This window comes from Lonchura striata, unplaced genomic scaffold (genome assembly GCF_046129695.1).
Source record: "Lonchura striata isolate bLonStr1 unplaced genomic scaffold, bLonStr1.mat Scaffold_123, whole genome shotgun sequence".
In the NCBI taxonomy this organism is placed as follows: domain Eukaryota; kingdom Metazoa; phylum Chordata; class Aves; order Passeriformes; family Estrildidae; genus Lonchura; species Lonchura striata.
This window is the reverse complement of record NW_027461088.1, coordinates 665,113-691,305: the sequence shown is the minus strand read 5'-3', so window position 1 is coordinate 691,305 and position 26,193 is coordinate 665,113. Positions and strand designations below refer to the sequence as shown.

Below are 26,193 nucleotides of genomic sequence, written 5' to 3'. Positions count from 1 at the left end.
GGACGAGGATGAGGACGAGGACGAGGAGGGGGAGAACGAGGATGAGGAGGAGGATGAGGAGGGGGAGGATGAGGACGAGGACGTGGATGAAGTTTACTTGGAGGAGGAGGAGGAGGAGGATGAGGACGAGGAGGAGGATGACGAGGATGAGGAGGAGGAGGAGAAGGACGAGGAGGAGGAGGAGGACGAGGAGGACGAGGAGGAGGAGGAGGACGAGGAGGACGAGGAGGAGTATGAGGACAAGAAGGAGGAGTACGAGGACCAGGACGAGGACGAGGACGAGAAGGAGGACGAGGCGGAGGACAAGGAGAAGGACGAGGAGGACGAGTAGGACTACGAGGACGACGAGGAGGACGATGAGGACGAGGAGGAGGGCCAGGAGGAGGACAAGGAGGAGGACTAGGACGAGGAGGAGGAGGAGGACGATGACAAGGAGGTGTAGGACGAGGAGGAGAAGGATGAGGATGAGGAAAGGGATGAAGATGCAGATGACAAGGAGGATGAGGAGGAGGACGAGGAGGAGGACGAGGAGGAGGACGTGGAGGAGGAGGAGGAGGAAGAGAAGAACGACGATGATGAGGAGGATGAGGAGGAGGACAATGACAAGGAGGATGAGGATGGGGAGGAGAAAGGGGAGGAGGAGGAGGAGGAAGAGGAGGAGGAGGACGACAAGGACTAGGGCAAGTATAAGGAAGATGGGGAGGAGGAGGAGAACAAGGTAGAGGAGGAGGCAGAGAAGCATGAAGAGGAGGAATAGAAGGAGGAAGAGAGAGGACCAGGACATGGAGGATTATGAGGTTGAGGAGGAGGTGGACAACGAGGAGGAGGAGGAGGAGAAGAAGGATGAGGACGAGGACGAGTAGGAGAAGGATGAGGATGAGGAAAAGTATGAAGATGCAGAGGACAATGAGGACGAGGAAGAGGAGGAGGAGGAGGAGGAATAGGAGGATAAAGAGGATGAGAATGAGGATGTGTAGGGGGACATTGAGGAGGAGGAGGATAAGGATGAGCAGGACAAGGAGGTGGAGGAGGAGGGGGAGGACTAGGATGACAAGGAGGACAAGGAGGACGAGGATGAGGAGGAGGAGGAGGAGGAGGAGGAGGAGGAGGAGGAGGAGGACGAGTAAATGGAGGATGAGGACGAGGAGGAGTGCGGGGGTTTGTAATTTTCCCTTCTTTCCCCCATTCACCCTGCCCCTTTCTTATGCGTTCCCTGTGTAAATAGTGACGGGAGACTAGTCCATTCTATAATGTCAATAAGTCTCAGTTTATTCCAAGCACACATGTACACTTATACCCGTTATAATGAAGCTCATGCATATTGCAAAACTTAGGCTCATCATTGGTGTATTAAAAACAGGTCAACCCCGCCTTTGGAGCTTTCTGAGCTTGCTTTGTTTTCCCTTACATTTATCTTTTTGCTGACCATTCTACTGTTGGGAACCAGCTTACCCAAGGACATAAGATATTATTGCTACATCTGCTATTGCTGCACTGTGCAATTTTCAGCTACTGCTTCACTAACTGCAGGTAGTCATGTCCTTTCTCACGAAGCCATTCATCCACAAAACTCTCCACATTTCTTATCATTCATGCTATGACATTCAATAGCCCATTATCAGCAAATGTCTGTCCTGAGGGAGGATTGATTGTGGAAGAGATAAGGAAAAACTGCCCACTTAACACAGGACAACTGCCATACAGATGGCAAATAGAACACATCTTGCTTTTCAGTCAGGGACAGGAGGACACAAACAAAATCAGCTGAGAAGGCGGCACTCTGAAAAGCAAACCAGAACTGACAGAAACTGAATGGGACAGAAATCAATAATTCTGATAGTTTTACTTATTATCAAAATAAATCACACCCACCCAGCCCCACACAATTCTGATCCCACACCCTCAAATTTGGATCTCACTTCTCCCGATCACCTTCCAACCCCATCTCATCCTGGAGGCTGAGGAATTGAGCAATTTTAGCATGGGACTGAGGTGAGAACCAGCCATTTTGAGGTAGGATTGAGTCACTTTGAGGTGACAGACAAATCCACTTTGGGTTTTGGAGTGGAAAGATATGGAGAATACTACCAGATATCCCCCAAGAACCCACAAATCCTCCAGAATATGTTCCCAAACAGTAAATTCCACCTCAAATACCTCTTAAATGGTGGGACTTCTGACATCTCCGGTCAATACTCTTTTTAGTCATTTTTCAGGTGTTTTTAAGTGATAAAGACAAATCAGAAGTAAATTAGGGCCAAACCAAAACCAGAGACCCCTTGAGCATCCCCTGGACACTGGACAAAACAAACTCAGCAGAAATCAAAGTTAACCCTACATAAAATGCCTTGAGGAAGATTTGCTCTTCCCACAAGTCATTTCTGATGGAAACACAAATAAATCCCAAACATGAATAGACAAACAACAGAAGCAATTCTGTGGCAATTCCAAATTTCATCAGTTCCAGCACAGCTCCAGCTCAGATGCTGGCAGGTTCCAAAAAAAATAAAAAACAAACAAACAAAAAAAAAAAAAAAAAAAAAAAAACAAAAAAAAAAAACACAACATGGAAATTTGGCCCAATACAGATTATTAAAAGGAAGGGAAAGCTCTGTATAGCTATCACAAAGGTGACAGGGACCAAGAAAATAATGCTTTTCCCCCCAAAGCCCGTGAATTCAGGAGTTATTTGGGAAATTACCTACTTGAGCTGGGCTTCTTGTAGGATTTAAGTAGCCTTGTGTTCCTCACTTTGGGGTGAATGATCCTTGTCAGTCTTGCTGGTATCATTTGGTCCCTTTCCTCCAGTGATTTTAACAGAATTTTCAAAGAAGGAAAACAAAATATTTTCTTTACACTGGCCACCCACAAGAGCCATTTTCCTCGTAAGTTCTCCCAAAAGTCACTCAGAGGAAGCTGCATCCAAGCTTCCAAGAGATCCTCCAGAAAGAGCCACAAACTCCTCAGAGGATAGAACCAGGCTGTTGTCAAAAGCACTTGGGGTCAGACAACAGAGCCCTGAACTCACTGTGTAAAATAATGTTGCAATCTGGATAATAAAATTGTTAGAGAGATGCCTCTGCCCCAATTAAGGTGCTAACAAGACCAAATCCAAAGTGGATTTTATTGAACAGTAAATGTGAGGTAGAGAGAGATGCAAAGAAAGAGAAAAGGGGAGAGAGCAAGGGAGTGACAGGGACAGAGGTCTCCCCTGGGGTGGGGCAAGTGTGACATTGTCCCCTGTGTGCGTGGCCTTCCCAGGGTGGGGGTTTTACACCTGAGCCAGTTTGGGTAAGGGGGGTGGTGTTCACCCCCCACCCCGAGCAGGGATTGCCTCACTGTTTCAGGTTTCAGTGTCAGATGTAACCAAAAGTGTTTTCAGTCTCCATCTCCATAAACTGTTATCAACAGGTGGGGCAATGTTCTTTATCTCTTCCATGGCTCAGCCCTGATAACGCCCTCCAGGGGCCATCTTCTGTTAATGGGCCATTGAGTGTCACTGCAGCACTGATAAAATTACATCATCCCATTGTGGGATGCTCCGCCCAGAGGGAGGAACCAAGCATTCCTGCCTGGATATAATCTCACCATTTGCAACACCACAACCACCTTGCCTACTGCATTCCCAGAGGACAAGAGCTCCATAAGCACCACTGGACCTTCAGAGGAAGACCAGACCCTTCTACAGGATCACTGCTTTGACAGAATCACGTTCATCACTCCAGCTGGACTGCAGCCACCATTTCATCAGACTGCTACCACCACCCTGAGCAACGGGGTGTCAGGTTATATCCTGACTCTGTGAGTTTAAACCAGTGTTTCTGTATCATTGCTTTGATCTTAATTTTCTTATTCAATTGTCATTCTGGCTTAGACTCTCCCCCTGGTTTGCTTTGAAGCCAGTACAAATCTCACTGTGCTCATCACTTGTTTTCCTCCCAAAACAGGATTTCCCATACCCAAAAGTTCGCCACATGGAGAACTTTGTGAGGAAGAGGAAGATGCCTCAGGACCCCCAAGCAGGTGAGGAGGAAGTCAGTGCCCCTTTCCCCCTCTCTCCTGCTCCATCTCCCAGCCCAGCATGGCCCCCAGCTGCAGGACAGCCCCGCTGCCGGTGCCCTCCTGCTGGGGATGCCCTGGGGGGATCTCCTTGCCCTTCCCTGTGGCATGGAGGCAAATCCCATCCTCTCCTTGTCCTTCCTCCCCCAGAGCAGGAGCTGAGGATGGAGATCAGGAAGGATAAATCCCTGCAGCAGAACCTTATGGAAGAAGCTGTTTTAAGCAACTCCACAGCGCAGGAATCCAACAGGGAGGAAAATCCCCAGCGACACCACAGGAGGAGGGGCTGCAAGCCCAGCCCAGGATGCTCTGAGGAGGAAAGATCCACTCTGGGCCAGGAAGGTGGGCAGAGCTTCAGCCAGAGCTCCAGGCAGAGCTTGGAGCTGGTGGTCCCTGAGCAGCATCATGATGGGGAGAAGCCCTACGAGTGCTCAGAGTGTGGGAAGAGCTTCAGGCAGATCAATAATCTGAAACGACACCTGATGATCCACACCGGGGAATGGGCCTATGAGTGTGGGGAGTGTGGCAAGGGCTTCCGCTGGAGCTACCAACTCATCAGGCACCAACGCATCCACACTGGGGAGAGGCCCTACAAGTGTGGGGAGTGTGGGAAGGGATTCAGCTGCAGCTCTGCCCTTGTCCGCCACCAACGCATCCACACTGGGAAGAGACCCTACGAGTATCCCAAGTGTTGTAAGAGTTTTCAGACCAGCTACAATCTCCTTGTACATCAGCGGATTCACACAGAGGAGAGGCCCTTCCGCTGCCCTGACTGCAGGAAGGGCTTCAACCGGGGAGAGGCCCTACATGTGCCTCACTTGTGGGAAGACGTTTCACAGCAGCTCAAATCTCCTCCTGCATGAGCGGATTCACTCCGAGGAGAGGCATTTCCTCTGCCCCGACTGTGGCAAGGGCTTCAAGCAAAACTCCACTCTTGTCAGCCACCAACGTATCCACACTGGGGAGAGGCCCTACTTGTGTCCCCAGTGTGGGAAGAGCTTCACCCAGAGCTCTCACTTGACCAAACACCAATGGAGCCACCAGTAAGGGAAGTCCTGAAAATTCTCCAGCTGCAGGAAGAGCTTTGTGCACTGATCCAGTTTAATCCCCCATTGGAGGACAATGTTGGGAAGAGCCCTGGTGATCCATGTTCCCTGTGATCCATGCTGGGAAGACACCTGTACCTTCTCCTGCCCCTGCCAATGACCTGATGTGGGATTGAAGAACATGAGGGTCTGGCCATGGCCCTGTCACTACATTCACTCCCACCTCAGGTCATTGCCGGGGCAGGAAAGGGACTCTCTCTGTCTTTCCCTGAGGAGACGGGTGTCCTTTCCATGCAGGAGGAAACATGTGGATAGGAAGATACAATTGATGGTGATGTAGTTTTCCCTGTAAATAGTTTTTCTTATCCCTTCTGTTGTCAATTTTTTTTCTATTCCTGTTTGTTCCTCATCTCGTTGCTATTCCCAGTAAATTGTTTTTATCCCAGCCTGAGATCTTTCCCTTTTTTCATTCAATGGAAGGTGGGAGGGCAATGAGTGCATGCAAGGTTTTAGCGGGAGCAGGAAATTGAGAAATGCCATTCCTGAACCCCGGCCTGTGGAAACCAAGCATCCCAGCTGATGCCAGCCCTGGTGGCCATGGCAGCAGCCTTGGGAGCGGGTCCCTGGCTGGGGCTGAGGGAACCTCTTCACTCTGGTGCCCAGGGACAGGAGTGGAGGGAGCGGCTGCAGCTGAGTCGGGGCAGGCTTAGGTTGAATCTCAGGAAAAGGTTTTTGCCCAGAGGCTGCTGGGGCACTGCCCAGGCTCCCCAGGGAAGGGTCCCAGCTCCAGGGCTCTCTGAGCTCCAGCAGCGTTTGGACAGCGCTGCCAGGCCCCGGCTGGCATTGTTGGGGTGTCCTGTGCAGGGCCAGCAGTTGGACTCGAGGATCCTGATGGGTCCCTCCCAGCTCAGCCAATTCTGTGGTTCTGGATCCATGACCCTGGGGATGGGAGTGCCAATGGTTGCCATGGCAACGGGCTCCAGGCCTGAGCTGGTGTCCATGGCAACCACTCCTGGCATGGGGTCTCCATGGAGCTGCCCAGGGACTGACCATAGCAACAGGGGCTGGGGATGGTTGCCATGGAAACTGACCATAGCAACAGGGGCTGGGGATGGTTGCCATGGAAACTGACCATAGCAACAGGGGCTGGAGATGGTTGCTATGGAAACTGACCATAGCAACAGGGTTTCCTGGTGATGGTTGCCTCCTTAGGATGAGATTTGTCACTGGACCTCAGATGGGTTCCATGGGGACTTTCCAAGAGTCTCCAGGCTGTTCAAGAGCTGGAATGTCACACATAGAGACAGGGGCTCCATGGAGCCCTCCCAAGGGTTTCTGGGGATGGCAAAGAGCCGTGTGGTCAGAGGCAGTCACAGCCGTTCCATGGTGACATCCCAGGGCACCTTGGGCTGCAAAGACACCAATCTGTCACAGGCACTCACGGGGGCTCCACGGTGACATCCCAGGAGTCCCCAGGCTGCCAAAGAGCCAGGATGTCACACACACTCCTGTCATGTGCAGAGTGGGAGCTTCAGGCAAAAGCTTTATTTCTTTATTGGAGAAACTCCTGCTGAGTCATGAGATGGAAAAATGACACCCAACAGCCACCATGGATCCTCAAACCCCTGCAGGGTCCCCAGACTTCTACAATTCCTTCTAAGAGAGGAGACTGGGAGTGACTGAATCCACACCCAGCCCCAGAATTTGTCAAAGGTTTATGTATAAATGATTGGACAGGTAGAATTGAACAATTTGTCAATGCAATTTTTCCTACAGGATTAATGGAATACCAGATATATTTATATAAATACAATCAGATCATGACTAGACAGTAAGCTCTTAACCAGAGTTATTTACTCCACAGTCCAGAATCTATAACAATTATAGGATATTCTGCTCTAGGAAGCAATTTTGAAGTCAGCAGGGCCTTGCTGGAGTGGTTTGAGCCCATTGCAGGCAGAGCCTCCTGCTCCGGCAGGAACTGCCTTTCCTGTGCCAGGAGCAGGGCAGGTCCCGCTGCAGGAACAGCCCCAGGCCAGCCCCAGCACAGGGAAGGCCTCGGGCACAAGGGCAGAGTGCCGTGCTGGGAGCTGTGCCAGGGACAGCCCGAGGCACTAAAGGCACCTTGGCAGCAGCAGCTGCTTGCAGGGCATGGCCAGAAGCCTCCCTTGGCACCCGGCCTGGTGGCCAGCGCTGCAGAGCTGCTGCCTCAGGGCTCATTTCTGGCTGGGCTCTGAAAAGCCACTTCTGCTCCAGGAGCCTGTCTGGGAAGCCATTGGCCCAGCACCTTGGGGACAAGATATTATCAACAAAAATCTTCATGCCAGCAGAGACAAGGCAGAGGCAGAGGAAAGGGGAGAGCCAGGCCCAGGGGACAGGGCTGCCATGGTGATGGCTGTGAGGTCACTGCCCCTGCAGCAGCCTGGCTGCCCTCAGCAGACATTCTGGCCAGAAGTGTTGTGAGGGCACCCAGCCCATCTGAGAACCCACACAACAGGAATTCCATCCTTGGGGAGGGGATTTCACTGGGTCAGGTTGCACACACTCCCTGATTTTGGAGCATTCTTGGGATGGGGAATACATCTCACTGGAAAAACAGTTGCCATTTTGTGCCACTCTCATAATTATAAAATATTTCATCCTTATAGCAAATGTAAATCCACCCTCATTCAGTTTAAAGATATTGATCCTTGTACTGTCACTGCAAGATTTTGCAGAAAATAACTTTGACTGTTTTTACATTTTCACAGACCTCGTAGAGGATCCAAAAATCTCCCAAGATGGGGTTTGGAGGCCTCATCACATAACCAGCACGTAGAGGCTGCAGGCTCTGGGGTCAGTGATATGGTGATTGAGGACAGAACAGGAATAGCCTGGGAGGGATTGAAGGGTGACTTCAGAGAGGATGGAGATTTTCTTCCTTGTATAAAACAGTGAGAAAAAGAAATAATGGCACCAAGGGCAGCTGGGGAGGCACAGACTGGACACCAGAAGAAAGGAATTTCCCTCCCAGGGCAGGGCTGTGGTGCAACACGTCCCCAGCAGGAGCCTGGAGCAGCCCAAGGCTTTGTGTGGCCAGGCAGGGGCAGCAGGAGGCAGAGCTGCCAGCAAAGGAAGGGCCAGCGAGGTGGGGCAGCCGGGGGTGACGACAGCCTGCAGGGACAGAGGCGCAGGGCAGGGACACCGTGGGACAGCCTGGGCTGCAGAGGGCTCAGGGATGTGCAGCATCTGCAAGGCCCTGACAGAGCCAACCTGTGCAGCCCTTTGGCCATGGCTGCTGGCCCTGGGCCTGAGGCCACGAGGGGACAAGTGACCCTTGCGGCCCTGGGGCCTCAGTGCCTCCTTGTCCCTGCTCAGCAGCCTGGCAGGGGCCGCCCCATGGTCCTGCCCTTGGCACTGCACATCCCCACATGCCAGTGCCCATCCCGGGAAGAGCCCTGAGCAATGAGGGAGGGACAGGATCTGCCTTTCCAGGGGCTGGGGCTCAGGCCTGGGCCCTTTGCATTCCTGAAACACATACAGGTTTGCTCAGCACCAGAGACACCTTCCCCTTGCTTGTCTCCAGCTGTCATCAGTGTCTCCAGTATTGTGCTCTGACTGGAACCTGGGGACACTTTCTCAGTCCTGTCCCTCAGTGGGACCCATGTGTGAGAACCCTGGGTTTGGCTGGGGTTCTCGTGTGGTGGTAAAGCTTCTCCTCCAACCTGTGTTCCCAAAGAAAAACTCCGCAGCCTCTTCTTGGTCGGTCTCAAGACGATTTATTGCTAGTTATCTAACAGATTAGGTTCTCGGGCTGTGGCCTTTTGGTCAGCGGCCCAGGCAGAGACGCACACACTCCTGACACCCTGACTGTCCAGTGTCTTCTTCTCTCTCTCCGCTCAGGGCTGCTGCTATCTTTTATAAGATATATTACATATAACATGTTTACAATTATTCCGCAATACCTATTACCTACGTTACCAAGTGTTTTTCTATTCTAAACCAATCTATGAGTGCCAACATCACCAAGAACATGGAGGTAAGGAAGAAGAAAGAAGAAGGATGGCTTCAGCCCACTTTCCTCCATCTTAGAACTTCTGACCCCCATGTACAAAGTAAAAACCCCCCTCTACATGCACTAAAACCCCCCTGTACACTACCAAAATTTTTTCCCTCTACTTTGTGACTGCATTTACTATACTATCTAGCATTTTGTGACTGCTTGTTCCACCTTCAAAGTTGGTAATTCATGCCATGGTTCAAACTCAAAATCACAGCTAAATCCAGCTGCCTCCGGGGGTCCAGACTGCGTCTGACCACGGCCTGGAACCTCTAAAAATGTCTGAGAGACATTTTGAGTTCCCACATCTCCCCTCCCTGTTTGAACCAAAAACACCTGCTTTGCCACTTTGTTCCAGGCCCTTCGAATACACATGAAAATGCATGGCATGACAAGCAGAAGAACTACAAGCCCTATAAGAATGTAAGATATTATTTTCAAAATTTCTTTCCACACTGGTGAGAGATCAAAAAGGTTAAAGAAATCATCCCACCAGGACCCTGTTACTTTTTTCAACTTGGTGATACTACTTTCTATTTGTTTCATATTTTCATGAATGGATTTTGAATGATCGGACAAATTCATGCAGCACATCCCCTCAAATTCTTCACATCCATGCCCATATGACAGCAGCAAATAATCAATTGCCGCCCTGTTTTGAAGCACTGCCTGTCTTGCACTGCTGATGTCTGTTAACATGTCACTCAGTGCAGACGAAATGGCACAACTGTGTTTGCTCAACCAGCAAGCTATGTGGTCCAATTGTGTCAAGGCCACCCCCGATGATGTTTGGGGTGAGAAAATTGCAACTGCAATTCTCCGAGCCTTGTCCCAGGTATAAACATCATCATCACAATTCGGACTATATTGATCAAGGGATCTTTTTTCCCCTGCGTGTCTGTTCCTTTAAAGTTTTCAAATCAGGCGTTATCAATGAGAGCTCCCCAATGCTGCATGGACCGCCCTTGATTTTTGCAGGGATAGCAGGCCAAACTCTTTCCCCGCAAATCAAAAACACTCCCTTTGGTAAAGTGACTGGGTGTTGAAGGGATGCTTTGCTTGTCACCTTGGTGTAATTGCACCAGGATGATGCATTTTTATAAAAAGACTGATTCGAAGTGACATCTATTGTATGATTATCTGTCTTTGCCACTCCCACTGGATTAAATTTGATACAGTATTTCATTTTTGTTGACCCAAAAATGTCTAACTCTGGGGGTTCCAGGTGAGCCACAGGAAGGTATTGTGTCCAAGCATGCCACCCTTCCACAGGATCCAAAAAGGTTTTCAAAACCTTTGGAGGGATATTTTTTGGAATTGGCCACTCCTTCACTGGCACACCTACCAAACATGTTGAAAGTGGTTTCCCTGGCTTTGAATGAGTCAGACAAATACTGTCCAGACCCGCTGCCTTTGCCAAAGTTTCCCACACATTTTCCCTCTGTTGTTTTATGGGAAAGTCTGTCTCATTGTCCAAAGCAACAGACAAGAGAATGAGACACATGAACACTACCTGTCTAAACTTCATGTCCATGTCCCCAACCTCTGTGAAAAACCCCTCAATGCAGCAATGTTCAAATGACACTTAATTTCCCTGAAAAAACCCCAAGTCTCTGAATAATCAGTCGTTGTCTGACGAGACGTCTGCAGTGTTGTTGTCTGCCTCCGTCTGCGTGCTCTCTTCTTTGCTCCTCGGGTCTGCGTCCACCTGCGTCTGCACCCGGAAAGGTTTCACGTGCCTCGCCGACACCCACTTCGGTCCTCGCTCTGTGGAAACACAAGCGAAACCCTTGCCCCAAGTTATTAATGTAAATGGACCTTCAATTTGTCCTGATTCTGGATTTCTGATCAAAACTAAAGGATTTTCCCTTAACTTTGCTTGTGCACTGTTTGTAAAATGCCTAACAATTGGCGGTGTGGGCTCTGAGAAATAACCATTTAAAAAATTCAATACATACAGAGCTTTGTTCAGCCGCATATAAGGTGTTGAGCCTGCCTCTCCCCTTTTCTGTTTATCCAAGAGGGATTTCAGGGTGTGATGTGTTCTTTCAATGATTGCTTGACCTGAGGGAGAATAAGGAATACCAAAAATGTGCTTCACTCCCCATTTTTTCAGAAATTTGTCAAGCACTATGCCTGTATAAGTTGGACCATTATCTGTTTTTATTTCTTGTGGCACCCCGAGTGATGCAAATGCTTGTAAAAAGTGTCTGCAGGCATGTTCTGCGGTCTCCCCTGTATGTAATGATGCAAAAATCGCCCCTGAAAATGTGTCAACTGAGACATGGATATTTTTGAGCCTCCCAAAAGATGGGTATTTTGTGACATCAGCTTGCCAGAGCTGAAGACTCTGCAATCCCCTTGGATTGACAGCTCCTGTAGACGCAGGAGGCTGCACAAGCTGACAGTCTGGACAAGCATTGATGATCTCCCTCGCCTGACTTTTGGAGAGGCGAAAGGATTCCATCAACGCCTGTGCATTCTGATGGAAAAATGCGTGGCTCAATTTTGCCTGCTCAAAAATATCCAGCAATGTCTGTGACATAGTCATTGTGAGTCTGTCTGCATTAGCATTTTCTTCTGCTAAGAACCCTAGGAGTGATGAATGTGCCCTGATATGCATGTTCTCTACTTTCTAGGATCGTCCTTATGCATGACAAATATGAATATAAAATTTCATTGTCAGTGTGTTTCAAAAGTGACCCCTCCAACCGTTTGACCACATTTGCAACCTATGCTGAATCTGTGATCAGATTGATGGTTTCTGAAACAATTGAAAAACCCTGACCACTGCTGCCATATCCACAATTTGTGGTGAACCCTGTACTATTTTAATATCTGATTCCCACTCCCCTGTTTTTGAATTTTGCCATGTGACCACTGATTTGTGAGTTTTTCCCGAACCATCAGTGAACACTGTCACCCCTTCCACCAGTTCCTGGCTTATTTTTGGTTTTTCCCTGAAATTTACTTTCACATTCAGCATCCTGTGAGCTGGAAAATGAACAGTACAAATTCCTGGATAACCTAACAAAGCAATTGCAAAATCCTGTGATTTTTGCATCACCCATTCAAAATACACTTTCTTTAAAGGTACATGAATAACTGAGAAATCTCTGCTTGACATTGTCAGCAACCTGGTTCTCGCCTTAATAATAATCTGTGCTACCATTTCTAGATCCGTGAGAATTGTTTTTGAGGGCCTGTAAGCTAAGAAAACCCACTCTATCAACAAAAGAGGGTCCACTTGAGACAAATCCCACTGAAAAATCAACCCATATAACTGTGCCGTTTCCCCCAACACCGCTAAATGAAAAGGCAATGATTCTACAAAGTGATGTGCTTGTCTCTGCTGAATCATGTCTGTGATCTTTTCAAGGTCTCTTTTTGCTTCAGGCGTCAGAGTTCTGGGAGATTTGATGTTATTGTCCCCTCTCAAAAGGTCGAGCAACGACGAGATGTCATCATTGCTGATTCCCAGGATCGGTCTCATCCAGTTGATCTCCCCCAAAAGCTGTTGCAAGTCCTGGAGATTGGTGACCTTTGTGTTGATTTCCAGTTTCTGTGGCCTTATTGTTTGTTTCATGATCTTCCACCCTAGGTATTTCCAAGGTGCAATTTCCTGTATTTTTGGTGTACTAATTTCCAGTCCTGCTTTTTGCACCTGTGCAATCACACAGTCACGAACTTCTTGCACCTCCTGTTTTGTTGGTGCTGCAATGAGCAAATCATCCATATAATGGATAATTTTTGGTTTTGGATGTTTTTCTCGTGCTGGATGCAAAGCTTGGGCCACGTACCATTGGCAAATGCTTGGAGAGTTTTTGAGTCCCTGAGGAAGAACCGTCCAGTGGTATCTCTGCAAAGGTTCCTCTCTGTTGATGCTTGGGACAGAAAATGCAAAGCGTGGAGCATCATCTGGATGAAGTGGAATGCTGAAAAAACAGTCCTTGAGATCAATGATCACAAGTGACCAGTCCCTTGGGATCATCGAGAGAGATGGAAGCCCAAGCTGCAGTGGCCCCATGTCCTGATGACCTCGTTGATTTTCCTGAGATCATGAAGCAGTCTCCAAGACCCTGAAGTTTTCTTGCGAATGACAAACACTGGGGAATTCCATGGGCTGTCTGTTGGTTTGATGTGTCCCTTCTGCAGCTGTTCTTGGACCAACTTTTTCAATGCACTCAATTTTTTCCGCTCCAGGGGCCACTGATCCACCCAAACAGGATCATTTGTTTTCCATGTCAGTTTCAAAGTGGCGAGTGCCACAGTGACCCCTGTCAAAAATCCAATTCTAATTTCAGTCTCCATTGTGCCAAAAGGTCCCTTCCCCATACTGTGATGGGCTCTTGCACGATGAAAGGACGGATAACTGCTGTCTTTTTTCCCGGGCCTGTGACAACAATTGCGTTCTCACTCTGCATGCACAGGGAACTCCCCCCTATGCCTGTGAGAGAACCCAAAGGTGCAACCAAGCCCCATTCCCGAGGCCAAAAAATGTATGAAATAACTGTAACATCCGCTCCTGTGTCGAGCATCCCTGGAATAGCAATTGTCTTCTCGTTACAAGTCAACTGACAAGTAACAATGGGCCGATCCCGGCTCAAATGTTTCACCCAAGATGCATGCACTTCTGCTTGATCACCAGGAAAAGAGTCCTGTTTGTTGAACACCGGCATGGCTTGCCTTTCTGGATGAGATGGCAGAGCCACAGCTCGAGCAATCGGTGTGTTTTATGGAATTGTCAGAGGTGGTCGCAAGGCTTTTGCCGTGACCATCAACTCCTCATTACGGTTTGCTGAAATCAAAGATGAATAAACAACAAGTCCAAGGATACTGCTCCTGTCCCTGGCCATTATTAAAAAATCCTGCCTTTTCCAAGAAGTCCCTGTGACACCTGTAGGTATCACTGCATGGCTATTGTCCAAAAGACACGTCAATTTGGAGGTTGCCAAGACGCATTGGAATCCGGGTGGTACCAAGTCTGGGTCGCTGGGGATTTTGGAGATTGCTCTGCTGAGGGGTTTTGTTTGTTGCTCCCTGAGGATTGTCCCTGCTGGTTCTGTGTCACTGCCAGGATTTGTGTCTGAGTGCGCTAGCGTTGATTCGCGCTCTTTTTCCCGTTTCCCGGAATAGGAAGAAGTTTCCCATCCACATCTGTTTGTGAGTGACACTCACTTGTGAGATGTTTCCCTCTCCTGCATCAAGGACAAAGGTCTGGTGGCTTGTTGGGCTTTGAAAGTTGTGGGCAATTCCTTTTAATATGTCCTTGTGCCCCACACCCAAAGCACCGTCTCTCTGCATTAGGGTTGCCCTTTGTATAATTTGCAAGAGCTTCCCTAACACGTTTTTCAATTCGATCCCCCAAGTGTTCCTCCATGATGGAAGCAACATGTTGTGGTGTCCCCACCTTGCTGCATGCCTCAATCATGTCTGCCAAGGTGGCCTGGTGCGCACCATTCTGATGATCCATCTGCACTCTGGATTGGCATTGGAGAACACGAGGCTTTTGACCAGGTGTGGTTTCGCTCCCTCCTCGCTCACCTGCCGCTCCACCGCCTGAGAAAGACGATCCACGAATGAAGAAAACAGCTCCAAAGGACCCTGTTTGATCTCGGTGTAGATGGTGTCCTGGACCCCCGCTGGAGCAATCTGAAGAATTGCCCTCCGTGCTGCCTCTTTGATGTCGCTGAGCACATGACGCGGGAGCCTCACCGCCTGTTGAGTTGGATCATCCTCAGGAGGATCACCAGCAAGCTGCACCATGGTGAGGTTCGCATTCGGCCCGCCCTGGTATCTGGCTCTCAGCTCCTCCAGGGATCTCCTCCACGCCTTCTGCCACACGAGAGCTTGGGTGTCTGTAAGAACTGATGTCGCAAGATGTTTAAGATCATATGGTGTTAAGTCATACATTCCAAAAATACTTTTTAACATTTGCTTGAAATATGGTGATGACAACCCATTGTCCCGAATGGCCTTTGCTAAATCTTTGATTGCTCCACGGTCCAGGCGTTCCCATCTCGGGTTTTGGCCCTGAGCGTCATAGTTCACCAGCATTGTTATATTTCCTGAGCCCTGCAATAAACCTTTCTCTTTCTCCAACTCTGCTTGAATGTCATGCCAGTCCACTTTTGCGCTCTGCAAAGCTGTAAATTCAGTGGGTACTTGCCTGTAGAGTGGAGTCATCTGCTGTGGCTGCAGTTCTGGTGCAGCAGCACTCACTGATACCAACGGCGTCTGCAGCATCTGCGAAGATGAAGGCTGGAAGTCTCTGGAGAAAAGTGAAGCATCTGCTGTGGAGGAGAACACACGACTGCCTTGCATTATTTGGAAAATTTTTGGAAGATGAACCAACAGTTCTGGCTGTGACTCCAAGGCTGTGCTTAAATATTGTAAAAGAAATTCAACAACCCCCTTTGATATTAAAATTGACTCTCCCTGCCCCGAAAGTTTGGCAGACCTTGATTTTGGAATTGTCCAAGCTGGAACACCCTCCGACGCGGTGATGCGTATCGTTTCCTCCCGTTGCTGGGCCTCAGCAGAAGTGTCCTGAGTCCCGCACTGTTCCGGTGTCAGTGGAGGTTCCTGCTGCCGTGCAGATGTGACCTTTTTCACCCTGGAGTTTTTCTTATAAGAAACTGGAAAAAAGTCCTGCAATGTCACAGTCCCACCACTGGGTGGCGCAGTGCCTTGACCGGACAAGTTCTGTGACGCCTGTTGCAATGTTGTGGTTCCGCCGCTAGATGGCGCTGCCGCCTGACCAGCTGAGGTGGGAACCGCACTCTGCTCTTCAATCTGCACTTCCGATAAACATTTGAGCATCTCTTCTGTCAACTGATTTAAATTTGCAAATCCCGCACTAATTCCTGATAAACCTTTGAGCATTTCTCCTAATAACTGATTCACATTTGCGATCCCTGCAGTCGGTGAAACTGACTCTTGTTGCAATAACTGTTCTAACTTGGCCATGTCAGAAGCAGACAGGGTTTTACTGTGGGCTTGGGCTGTCTGTTGCCATGGGAACTGTGACGGAACGGTGCCCTGAGGAATGTTTACCTCCTGGCCACGCCCCATCCCTGCCTGCGTCATCTCAGGGGAGTGAACGCTCCTGCTCCGACCCCGGCTATGCTTTGGCCTCGTTCCGCCCCGCACCGCCTCCGAATCAGAGCCACTGCCATCCCCCCCAAGGCTGCTGTATCCACCCTCCTGTTCCCATTCCAGCCCTGATGTTTCCGTCTCGCTTTGCCCGTCTCCTGGCTCCGTGCCAGCACCCACAGCCTGCACGCGCCGGCTCTGCCCCTGTGTGCCCGTCCCGCGCGTTCGAAATGTGAGAAATCCCCTCCACCCGTGGCTGTCGGGTTTTGCTCAACCTTCGCGTGCATGCCCGCTGTCTGAGCTGCAGCGAGGAACGCCTCCCGCTGTCCCTCTGCCGCTTCCTCAGCAGCCCTGGCTGCCGTGGTCAGGGAGCCAAGTTCCCGCGCCCTTTGGGCGGCCGCTTCTGCGGCCTCACGGATTCTCGACACCGAACGCATCCCCGGGCGCTCCGAGCGTACCACCGCCACACTCGCACCCCCCGCTTTCGCCCCGATCCGTCCTGCCCCATCCGCTCTCCCCGGCCTTGCTTTCTGCGCGGGCTGTTTTGAACTCCCAGCCTGTGCAAATGCGAAAGCACTTTCCTCTCCCTCCTCCCCCTGCTCTGCACTCACGTTCACACCTTCCCCCACTGGAGCTGCTGCCGCCGCCGCTGCCGCCCCACCGTGGGTTTGGACTCGGGCAATGCCTTCCTCCCACTGAGGGTCGCGGCTGTGCCTGGCTTGCTTGCCTCCATCTGGGGAATTTCTGCGTCGGAGGAGCTTAGGGACTCTTGGGAAACTGAGGAACAGTGAGAGCCTGGGGACACGGGACGCGATGGGGTATCATCTCCCTGATGTTCCACAGGAAGCAATCCTGCCTGTCCTGTGTCTGTGGTGAGAGGGGCTGTCCCAAGCTGCTGGCTGGACTGTCCCCCACTCTGTTTGTCACCAGGAGCCGTAGCTGCCTGGCTTGAGCTGCCGTGTTGTGAGAGTGACTCTAAAACTGTTCTTGCTGAAGATAAAAGTTTTGCGGCAAGCTTATTATTTTTTTATAGCCTGATAATATAATTGCTTATTAATTTCCTGCCAAAAATTTGGCTCATACAATAAATCTGGATATGAGTGTGGGAAGTTACACCTCACCCATAATAATAAATCTTTCATCTCCTTTTGAGCAATCTCCACCGGATGGGCAGAGATGATGCCCTGGAAGGCAGATACTATTTCTTTTTCCTCTTGGGAGAATTCCCCCCCCCATGTTCTTAATTTTGACCGTTCTCACCAAAAGCTGTGTCAGCTTGAGGTCAGTCCGGAGATGGCACTGATCACCGTCCAGCAGGTCACAGGTGAGAGATTCCAGGCACGCTTCTGGGTCATCTCCTCCCTGGAAAGTCCCTGAGACGAGTTGTTTCACTGAAGGTCAGGTTCTTATCTCGAGCTGACCGCTCCCTCTCTTGGAATTTACGGCAAGTGTGTGTGCTCTGCTCTTCTCTTTTTTTTCTCCGCTGATGCAGGTTGGAGGTTGTTTGATGTTTCTTTTCGGTCTTCTTGCTGGTGCCCACACTCAGGGATGCCAGATGTGAGAACCCCGGGTTTGGTTTGGGGTCTCATATGGTGGTAAAGCTTCTCCTCCAACCTGTGTTCCCAAAGAAAAACTCCGCAGCCTCTTCTTGTTCGGTCTCAAGACGATTTATTGCTAGTTATCTAACAGATTAGGTTCTTGGACTGCAGCCCTTTGGTCAGCAGCCCATGCAGAGAAGCACACACTCCTGACACCCTGACTGTCTGGTGTCTTCTTCTTCTCTCCCCCGCCCAGGGCTGCTGCTATTTTTTATAAGATATATTACCTATAACATGTTTACAGTTATTCCCCGATACCTACTACCTATATTACAAAGTGCTTTTCTACTCTAAAACAACCTGTGAGTGCCAACATCAACAAGAACATGGAGGCAAGGAAGAAGAAGGAGGAAGAACAGGATCAGCCCACTTTCCTCCATCTTAGAACTTCTGACCCCCATGTACAAAGTAAAAACCCCCCTGTACAAGTGTTAAAACCCCCCTGTACAATACTAAAATAAATTTCCCCTCTGCTTTCTAACTACTTTTACTATACTATTTAACCCTTTGTGACTGCTTGTTCCACCTCAAAGGTTGGTAATTCATTCCATGGTTCAAACTAAAAATCACAGCTGTTTCCAGCTGCCTGCTGGGGTCTAGACTGTCTCTGACCAAGGCCTGGAACCTCTAAAAATGTCTGAGAGACATTTTGAGTTCCCACAACCTGAGAGCCTTTGGCAGTCCCTGCCCTCAGTGGGGCCCAGTGATGCTCCAAGGGACTTGGAGTTTTGCTTCTGACTCCTTGAGCAGCTTCTTCAGCCTTCTCTCAGTGTCTGAGTGTTCTGGACTCAGCCCCAAATCCACCGTGGGGATCATCAAAATACAGAAAGCCCTCAGGGGTGCTTTGTCTTCATTCAATTGTCTGCAAGTCTCCAGGGCTTGTGCAGCTGATTGGAGTCAGTCTGGAGTTCTGTTAAGGAGGAAGATTTCCAAGTGCACGTCATGACCTTTTATTCTTCAATCAAATTAGTGGGGTTTTTAATTTCCCAGTTTGGAGAAGAGCGGATAGAAGCATTCCCCAGGTGATCTTGACACTGAAGTTCTCCTTAGGAGGTCTCGGCATGAAGAAGAATGAGCCCCCTGAGGGCTGACCCTGTTTGGACAAGCTGCTCCTCACCCCCAGCCTCACCATGTCTGACATCGCCCACCTGGCACTGACATCCCTGTGCCCTGCAGCAGAACCTTGTCCCTGAGCTCTGCAGCTCCATGTCCCAGCCCATTGCACCGTGTCCCACCTGCTCTCCTCAGGGCTTTGCCTGCACACAGGCCCAGGAGAAGATTTCCTCTTGGGAAAGAAAGAATGCAAAAGCCTGAGCAGGTTTCCTGAACAACAAACCCCACTCAGGAACCACCTGCTCAGTACAGGCTGCCTGGAATGGTGTCACCTTTCTAGAAGGGACCACACTTTCTACAAGTGTGACCAGAAATGATCTCTGGAAGCAGAATTCTCTGAGTCTCCCAGCTGAATTCTCTGTCCCTGTCCTTTCCCTGGATCTCTGTTGCAGATGGAAGCTGCTGGTGCCATCCTCACCTTTAACTTGTCTTTGGAATGCAAACAGATGTTCCCAAGTGTTTTAAGCGGGATTTGCTCAATGTTTTTATAAATCTTTTGTGTTCCCCATGGAATGAAGGGGACATTTTGGCACTGAGGGGATTACGTGGAAGCAAGGAGTCAATTGTGACCCTGGGGTCCCATGGAACCAAGGGGCCATGGTGACACAGCAGGGCCACATGGATCCAGTGGTCCATTGTGACACTGTGAATCCAAGGAGACCATGGAGACACCCCCAGAACCTCATGGAACCAAGGAGTCCATGGTGACCCAGCAGGGCTGCATGGAGCCAATGGTCCATGGTGACACTGCCCATCCAAGGAGGCCATTTGGACACTGCAGAAGCTCATGGAGTGAGGTGGCCATTGTGACACTGAAGAACTTCATGACACCAAATATCCATGGGGACACAGCAGGGCATCATGGAACCCAGGAACCGCTATTGGCAGTACTGAAACTCATGGAACCAGGGGCCGTGGTGGCACTGCAGCACCAACACAGCTGCTGCACCTTGTCCCCTGCCCTGCACAGCTCCTTGGGAGGCACAGCAGGAGCAGCACCCTGGGAGCCTCGGGAATGCCCCTCTGGGATCCATGGCACACACTCCCAGGGGCTGGAATTCCAGTTCCCAGCCAGGAAAAGATGTTCCTGCCCTTGAAGGCAAAGCTCTTATGGAAGAGTCAAAAGCCAAGTGCAGCAAGATCTTACAGTGAGATTTCACTGCCAGCCTTCAGAATTTCACCTGTGCTTGCTATAGCTCATGGATTGGGAATTAAATCACGGCAGGGCCTTTGGTGAGAGCTGCCCTGGGTCAAGGGAGGCAATGAGAGAGAAACAGAGCAGGCAAAGGAAGGCAGGAGAGAAAGGAGGTGTTTTGGTTTGGAAGGAGAGGTGTCTGCTAAGGATGGCAAGAGCCTCCCCTGAAATGTAAAAATGTAGACCCTTTCTTTCAGAATTGGTATTAATTTGAAATTAAGGGGGGCTCTCAGGTAAAAATATGGGAGCAGGAATCACAATTTTTTTTTAATAAGGAAGAAAATTAAAACATGAACAATGCAGTGAACCAAAACAACACTGACAGAGTCAGAATACAACCTGACACTCTGCTGGCCAGGATGTTGGCCACAGTCTAATTGGAATTGGGGCTGCAGTCCTCCAGGAGTGTCAGGTGTGGTTCTGTTGGAGAAGTGATCCTGTAGGAATGGGAATCTTCTTCTGAAGAGGAAGGGGCAGCTGTTCCTATGGGAAAATCCAGCCCAGAAAAAGCTGTGTTGGTGGGCCAGAATATCAAGACTAGATGCAGGTAGGAATGCTTGGCTCCTCACCCTGGGCGGAATATCTCACAATGGGATGTTACAGTTCTTATCAGTCATGCAGTGACATTCAATAGCCCATTATCAGCAGATGTCTCTCCTGAGGGAGGATTGATTGTGGAAGAGATAAGGAAAACTGCCCACTTAACACAGGACAATTGCCATACAGATGGCAAATAGAACACATCTTGCTTTTCAGTCTGGGACAGGAGGTCACAAACAAAATCAGCTGAGAAGGCAGCACTCTGAAAATCAAATCAGAACTGACAGAAAATGAATGGGACAGAAATCAATAATTCTGATAGTTTTACTTATTATCAAAATAAATCACACCCACCCAGCCTGTAGTAGATAGGGACAGGTGAACGGAAGATTTCGGGATGTGACGGAAAGAAAGACCCCCATCCCCCTCTCACCCTGCAACATGTTATCCATTTACCCCAAAGAATGTAACCACACCTAACCCAGTAGTTTTCCACTCCTGACTAACCCTAGAGACCCTACCAACCCCTCCTGATGTAGCAGAGTCCCCCAAGACTATTTAAACCCATGAGATAAGATAATAAACGCTTTTGACTGTCCACCACATTGGTGTCCTGCGTGTGCCGTTAGCCCGAGTGGCCCAGGGGAGACTGGGCTGCCGTGCTGTTCCTTGCAACCAGGTCGCCTTGCCTTCCCCTGAAGGCAACATAACTGGTGCCGAAGCCCGGGAAAGATTAGCTCGGGTAGCGGGCGTCGCCTGGACAAGAGCAGCGGCCAGACCGGTGAAACCGTGTTCTCGGTGAGGGAGACGTCCCAGGACTCGCGATCGTCATGGACGCCATCGCCAGGGTCGTGAGGTTCATAAGCAATGGGGAATTGAGTGTAAGCTCAAAGACTTTTATCTTGCTATAGCAAGGCTGCTTGAGCTTGGGGCAATTGAACGCCCTGTGGATGTTTTGCATCCAGAGATATAGGAAAAATGCACAGCCATGCTGGCCGAGGACACAAAATCCTCAGGCAGCGGCAAATGCCTTAAGGCGTAGGGCAAAGTAGAGAAAGCCCTACGCAAAGCAATAGAAGAGCAGGAGACATGGAGCGCGGCGCGTACGTGTTTATTAGTTACACCCAAGCTAGGGGTAGGAGCGGCAACGCAAACCGCCCCTGAGGGTGATCCGCCCGGGAGCGGGCATCCGGGGGGGCCCGGCACGTCGCCCCCCTCCCCGGGCCGGGGCCCGGGACCCCCCGCGGAAACCTCCCAAAAATCCGCGGTTTCCCCATCCGCCCCACCGCCGCCGGTCGGTGGCCCGCTGCCAGAAGTGCAGCGGCGCGCGGGGTTCTGTTGGCGGAGGCTGGCAAGGGAAGCCAGAGGCGCGGAGGCCGTGGCTCGGGAGGAGATCCTACCCACGCCGCCTCCATATCCCTTTGAAAATGGCGCCGGCAGCCAAGGGGAGGGGCGGGGCGTGGGCAGTCTCGGCGTGAAGAGCCCAGAGGCGCGGAGTTTCGCTAATGCGCGTGTGCAGGAGAAAGAGGAGGAGAGCGGCAGAGGGCTCGGAGCCGATCGGCAGCCGCGCCTGACGCCGCTACCATGTAAGGGAGAAACCCTCCCCTGCAGGAGGCAGGGCGAGCCTGGGGGGTGGCAGCGGCGCCACCCCCGGGGGGAGGAGCGGGGTCGGAGCTGGACAAAACGGCACCGAGCCCCGGAAGTGTGCTGGCATTCGACTTCCGACTCGGAGTCCGGCAGCAGCTCCGGCAGCTCGGAAGAGCTGTCGGGAGCTGGCTGGGACTCTGAGACAAAGAAAATAGAGCCAATGCAATTTAAAACAAAACCAAGTAAAGCTTTAAGCCGCACCGAAAAGCAGCCACAATACGAACCAGCCCAGTTTACCGACTGGGGAGAAATAAAAATAGCCTGTGCTGAATGGTCCCCAGCCGGCACGGCAGCCCGCCGCGGCGCCTCCACCCCAAGCACGCCCGAGAGGAGCCTGTTGGGGCTGCGGGAGGAAGGGGCATCTGGCCAAGGAATGCAGGTCCCGGACCCAGGGAAACGGGAGAGGGAGGGGGCGTGCGGGCCGCACTCAGCCTCCTCCCGCCGCGAATGCAAGGCGGCCCATCTATGCCAACCCCCAGTGGGGCGGGGTGCCCTTATACCCCATACCCACACAGGAGGCAGCCAACTTCGTACCCTCACCAGCGAATTTCGCAACACAGCCTGCGGTACCTTCGTACCCACTACCACTGCAAACAGCGCCTGTGCCACAGGGTCAGCAGGGGACGCCCCAGAACGGGACCCCTGGGTGGCCCTGGCCATGAAAATAGGGAAGGAGCCACCGAAGGTGTGGGGGACATGCCGCCTTTATGGCAGTCAGGACCCCCACGTCATAGGGCTTCAGTTTTGGGCAGACACAGGAGCAGACTGCTCGATTTTTCCCCAAGCGCTGTGGCCCCGACACTGGCAATGCAAAGAAGTCCCCCCAGTGAACGGAGTGGAAGGGCCGTCCCGAGCTTGGAAAAGCACCCAATTAGTAGCTATAACGCTTCATACAAAAAAGGGACCAGAGCAAACAGTAGCAATCCACCCCTACATTTTGCAAAACTCTCCACCCCTGATAGGAAGGGACATCCTTGCTATGTTAGGAGTCAGGATTACAAATTTATAATAAGGGCCACTGCCGTACACCCACTGCTGCCAATCAAACTGACTTAAAAATCACCAGACCCCATATGGGTCGAGCAGTGGCCCCTGTCAAAGCCTCGAATGGCAGCCTTGCTGGAACTGGTCGACCTCGAGCTGCAAAAGGGTCACATAGAACCCTCCACCAGCCCGTGGAACACCCCTGTGTTTGTATGCTAGAAGCTACCTTTCTAACCCTAAACGAAACCAAACCGAACCTGACTAACTCCTGTTAGCTTTGTTATGATGTTAAACCCCCTTTCTACTAAGGCTTTAGACACCCCCTTCAGTTACTCCACAGCCAGTGCCCCCCACCAGTGCAGATGGGACACTCCCCGCAGAGGAATCACCCTGAGTCAAATCACAAGTATTTTAGCAATGCAACTTTAGCAAAGCAGAAAGGCAACTTCTGCACTAAAGTTGTCAAGCCCAACAGAAAGACCAATAAGTGGGTGGTCCCATCCGCATCTGGGATGTGGGTTTGCCAGCGATCCGGAGTGAGTCCTTGTGTGTTCCTTGCCAAATTTAATGATTCTATTGACTTCTGTGTCCAAGTTCTGATTGTTCCTAGGGTCCTGTACCACTCAGATGAAGAAGTGTACCACCTTTTCGAAGAACCTGACAGACTGCACAAAAGAGAAATAATCACAGGTATAACTATCGCAATGCTGCTCGGCCTGGGAGCAGCTGGTACAGCCACTGGTGTCTCAGCCATCGCAACCCAACAGCACGGACTCTTTCAGCTGCAAATGACCATTGATGAAGACCTGCAGAGGATCGAGAAATCCATCTCCTATCTAGAGAAATCAGTCTCTTCGCTTTCAGAAGTAGTTTTACAGAATAGGCGAGGACTGGACCTCTTGTTCATGCAACAAGGAGGACTGTGTGCAGCTTTGAAAGAGGAATGCTGCTTTTATGCAGATCATATGGGAGTTGTTAAAGACTCCATGGCAGAACTCCGAGATAGACTGGCTCAGAGAAAGAGAGACAGGGAAACCCAGCAGAGCTGGTTCGAATCCTGGTTCAATCAATCACCTTGGCTCACCACTTTAATTTCCGCCCTGGTAGGTCCACTGGCAATACTGCTTTTAGCTGTTACCATAGGACCATGCCTGCTGAACAAGCTAGTCTCATTTGTTCAGGCCCGTCTAGAACGGGCAAACATTCTGTTTGTAGGCCAGCAACAAATGCTGTAAACCAAAAACTGCGAACACAGTCAGCTGCAAAAGCCTTCAAAACTCACCTTGCGAGATTTACTCAGGTTTACCAAAAACCCTTTTTTCCTTACCAAGTTACAAGTTTGTACCTCACTCCAGTGCCTATATCTACGACTACCTCATTTTACTTATGAAAAGGAGGGGGGAGATGTAGTAGATAGGGACAGGCGAACGGAAGATTTCGGGATGTGACGGAAAGAAAGACCCCCATCCCCCTCTCACCCTGCAACATGTTATCCATTACCCCAAAGAATGTAACCACACCTAACCCAGTAGTTTTCCACTCCTGACTAACCCTAGAGACCCTGCCAACCCCCCCTTACGTAGCAGAGTCCCCAAAGACTATTTAAACCTATGAGATAAGATAATAAACGCTTTCGACCGTCCACCACATTGGTGTCCAGCGCGTGTTGTTAGCCCGAGTGGCCCAGGGGAGACTGGGCTGCCGTGCTGTTCCTTGCAACCAGGTCGCCTTGCCTTCCCCTGAAGGCAACAAACCAGTCAGTTGAGAGGCCCTTGAATGACCAGAGAGCACCTAGAGGAAGAAATCTGGGGCAACAGTTAGGACATAGAACCAGCTGGTCTGGTGAAGTGATGCCCATGACCATTTCAACAGGAGAACAGGAAAGCCCTGAAAATGGGGGAGATGTTATAAAGAGAATATTGGAGACTCAAGAAGATGGGAAGATCAGTATTTCTTCTCTTTCTCCAACAGTACACCTCCAGGAAATTCCTGTTACTGGTGGGGAAAACTTTGATACTTCTTAAAAGTAGTGAACTAACCCAGAGAATAAAAATGTCCTTGTATAACAAGATATCTTAAGACTATGCCCATTTCCAGGCAGACATCAGCTGTGTGCCCATGAACAGGCATTGCCACTTGTGCCCTGAGGTGCCGAGCTGGGACAGGATCTCTCCGAGAGGAGCTGAGGGAGAGCAGAGCACCTTGCAAGCTGCAGGTCCCTGCCAGCCCCGCAGGGCTCCTGTGCCATCAACATCTGCTCTGCTCCAGTCTGGAACAGGGCCCAGCACAGTGCTGGGATCATCAGAGAGCTGAGGTGTGTGCTGGAATTCCATGCCCTCCCCATGGCGCAGCAGCCCTGCATTTCCCTGCTCCAGCCTTGGTCTCCAGCACAGCCATGGAGGCTCTTTGGGCTCCTGAGTGTTCCTGCAGCCCCCAAGGGCAGCTGAGCTCTGCCTTGGGCACAGGCAGCCCTGGCCAGCGCAGGCCATGCTCAGCAATTCCTTGTCTGTGCCCGGCCTTGCTGCCAGCCCCGGCAGCGGCTGCGTGGCCCCTCTGTGGCCCTGTGCTGGCCCAGCCATGGTGCCACAGCCCCTGTGCAGCCCAGCCCAGGACAGGAGCATTGCGGCTGGGAACGGCCCCTGTGCCGTGGGGCCCTGGGCAGCCTTGGGGCTCTGTGCCCCATGGCCTCCCTGCTGGGCAGCCTCTGCCAGCTCCTGCCGAGCCCGTGGCACCTGTGGGGCTGCACAGACAGCCCTGCCCGGGCTCTGCCGGCCTCGGGGCCAGCAGAGAGGCGGCCAGGGCTGGCCATGGCCGGGAACAGGCCCTGAGCCCCGCAGGAGGATGGAGCTGGGTCACAGCCAAACTCAGCCCAGGACA

At 50.9% G+C, this 26,193-nt stretch overlaps 1 protein-coding gene across 1 annotated transcript in view; it reads left to right on the top strand.

The window, feature by feature from the left end:
• The first annotated feature begins 3,974 nt into the window (after positions 1 to 3,974).
• Positions 3,975 to 26,193, top strand: part of LOC144245875 (uncharacterized) — a 115,100-nt gene continuing 92,881 nt past the window's right edge. Inside the window, 4 exon segments of the mRNA XM_077790606.1 lie at positions 3,975 to 4,034; positions 4,479 to 4,738; positions 4,944 to 5,102; positions 12,383 to 12,385. Coding sequence (XP_077646732.1) covers positions 3,975 to 4,034; positions 4,479 to 4,738; positions 4,944 to 5,102; positions 12,383 to 12,385 — 482 coding nt within the window.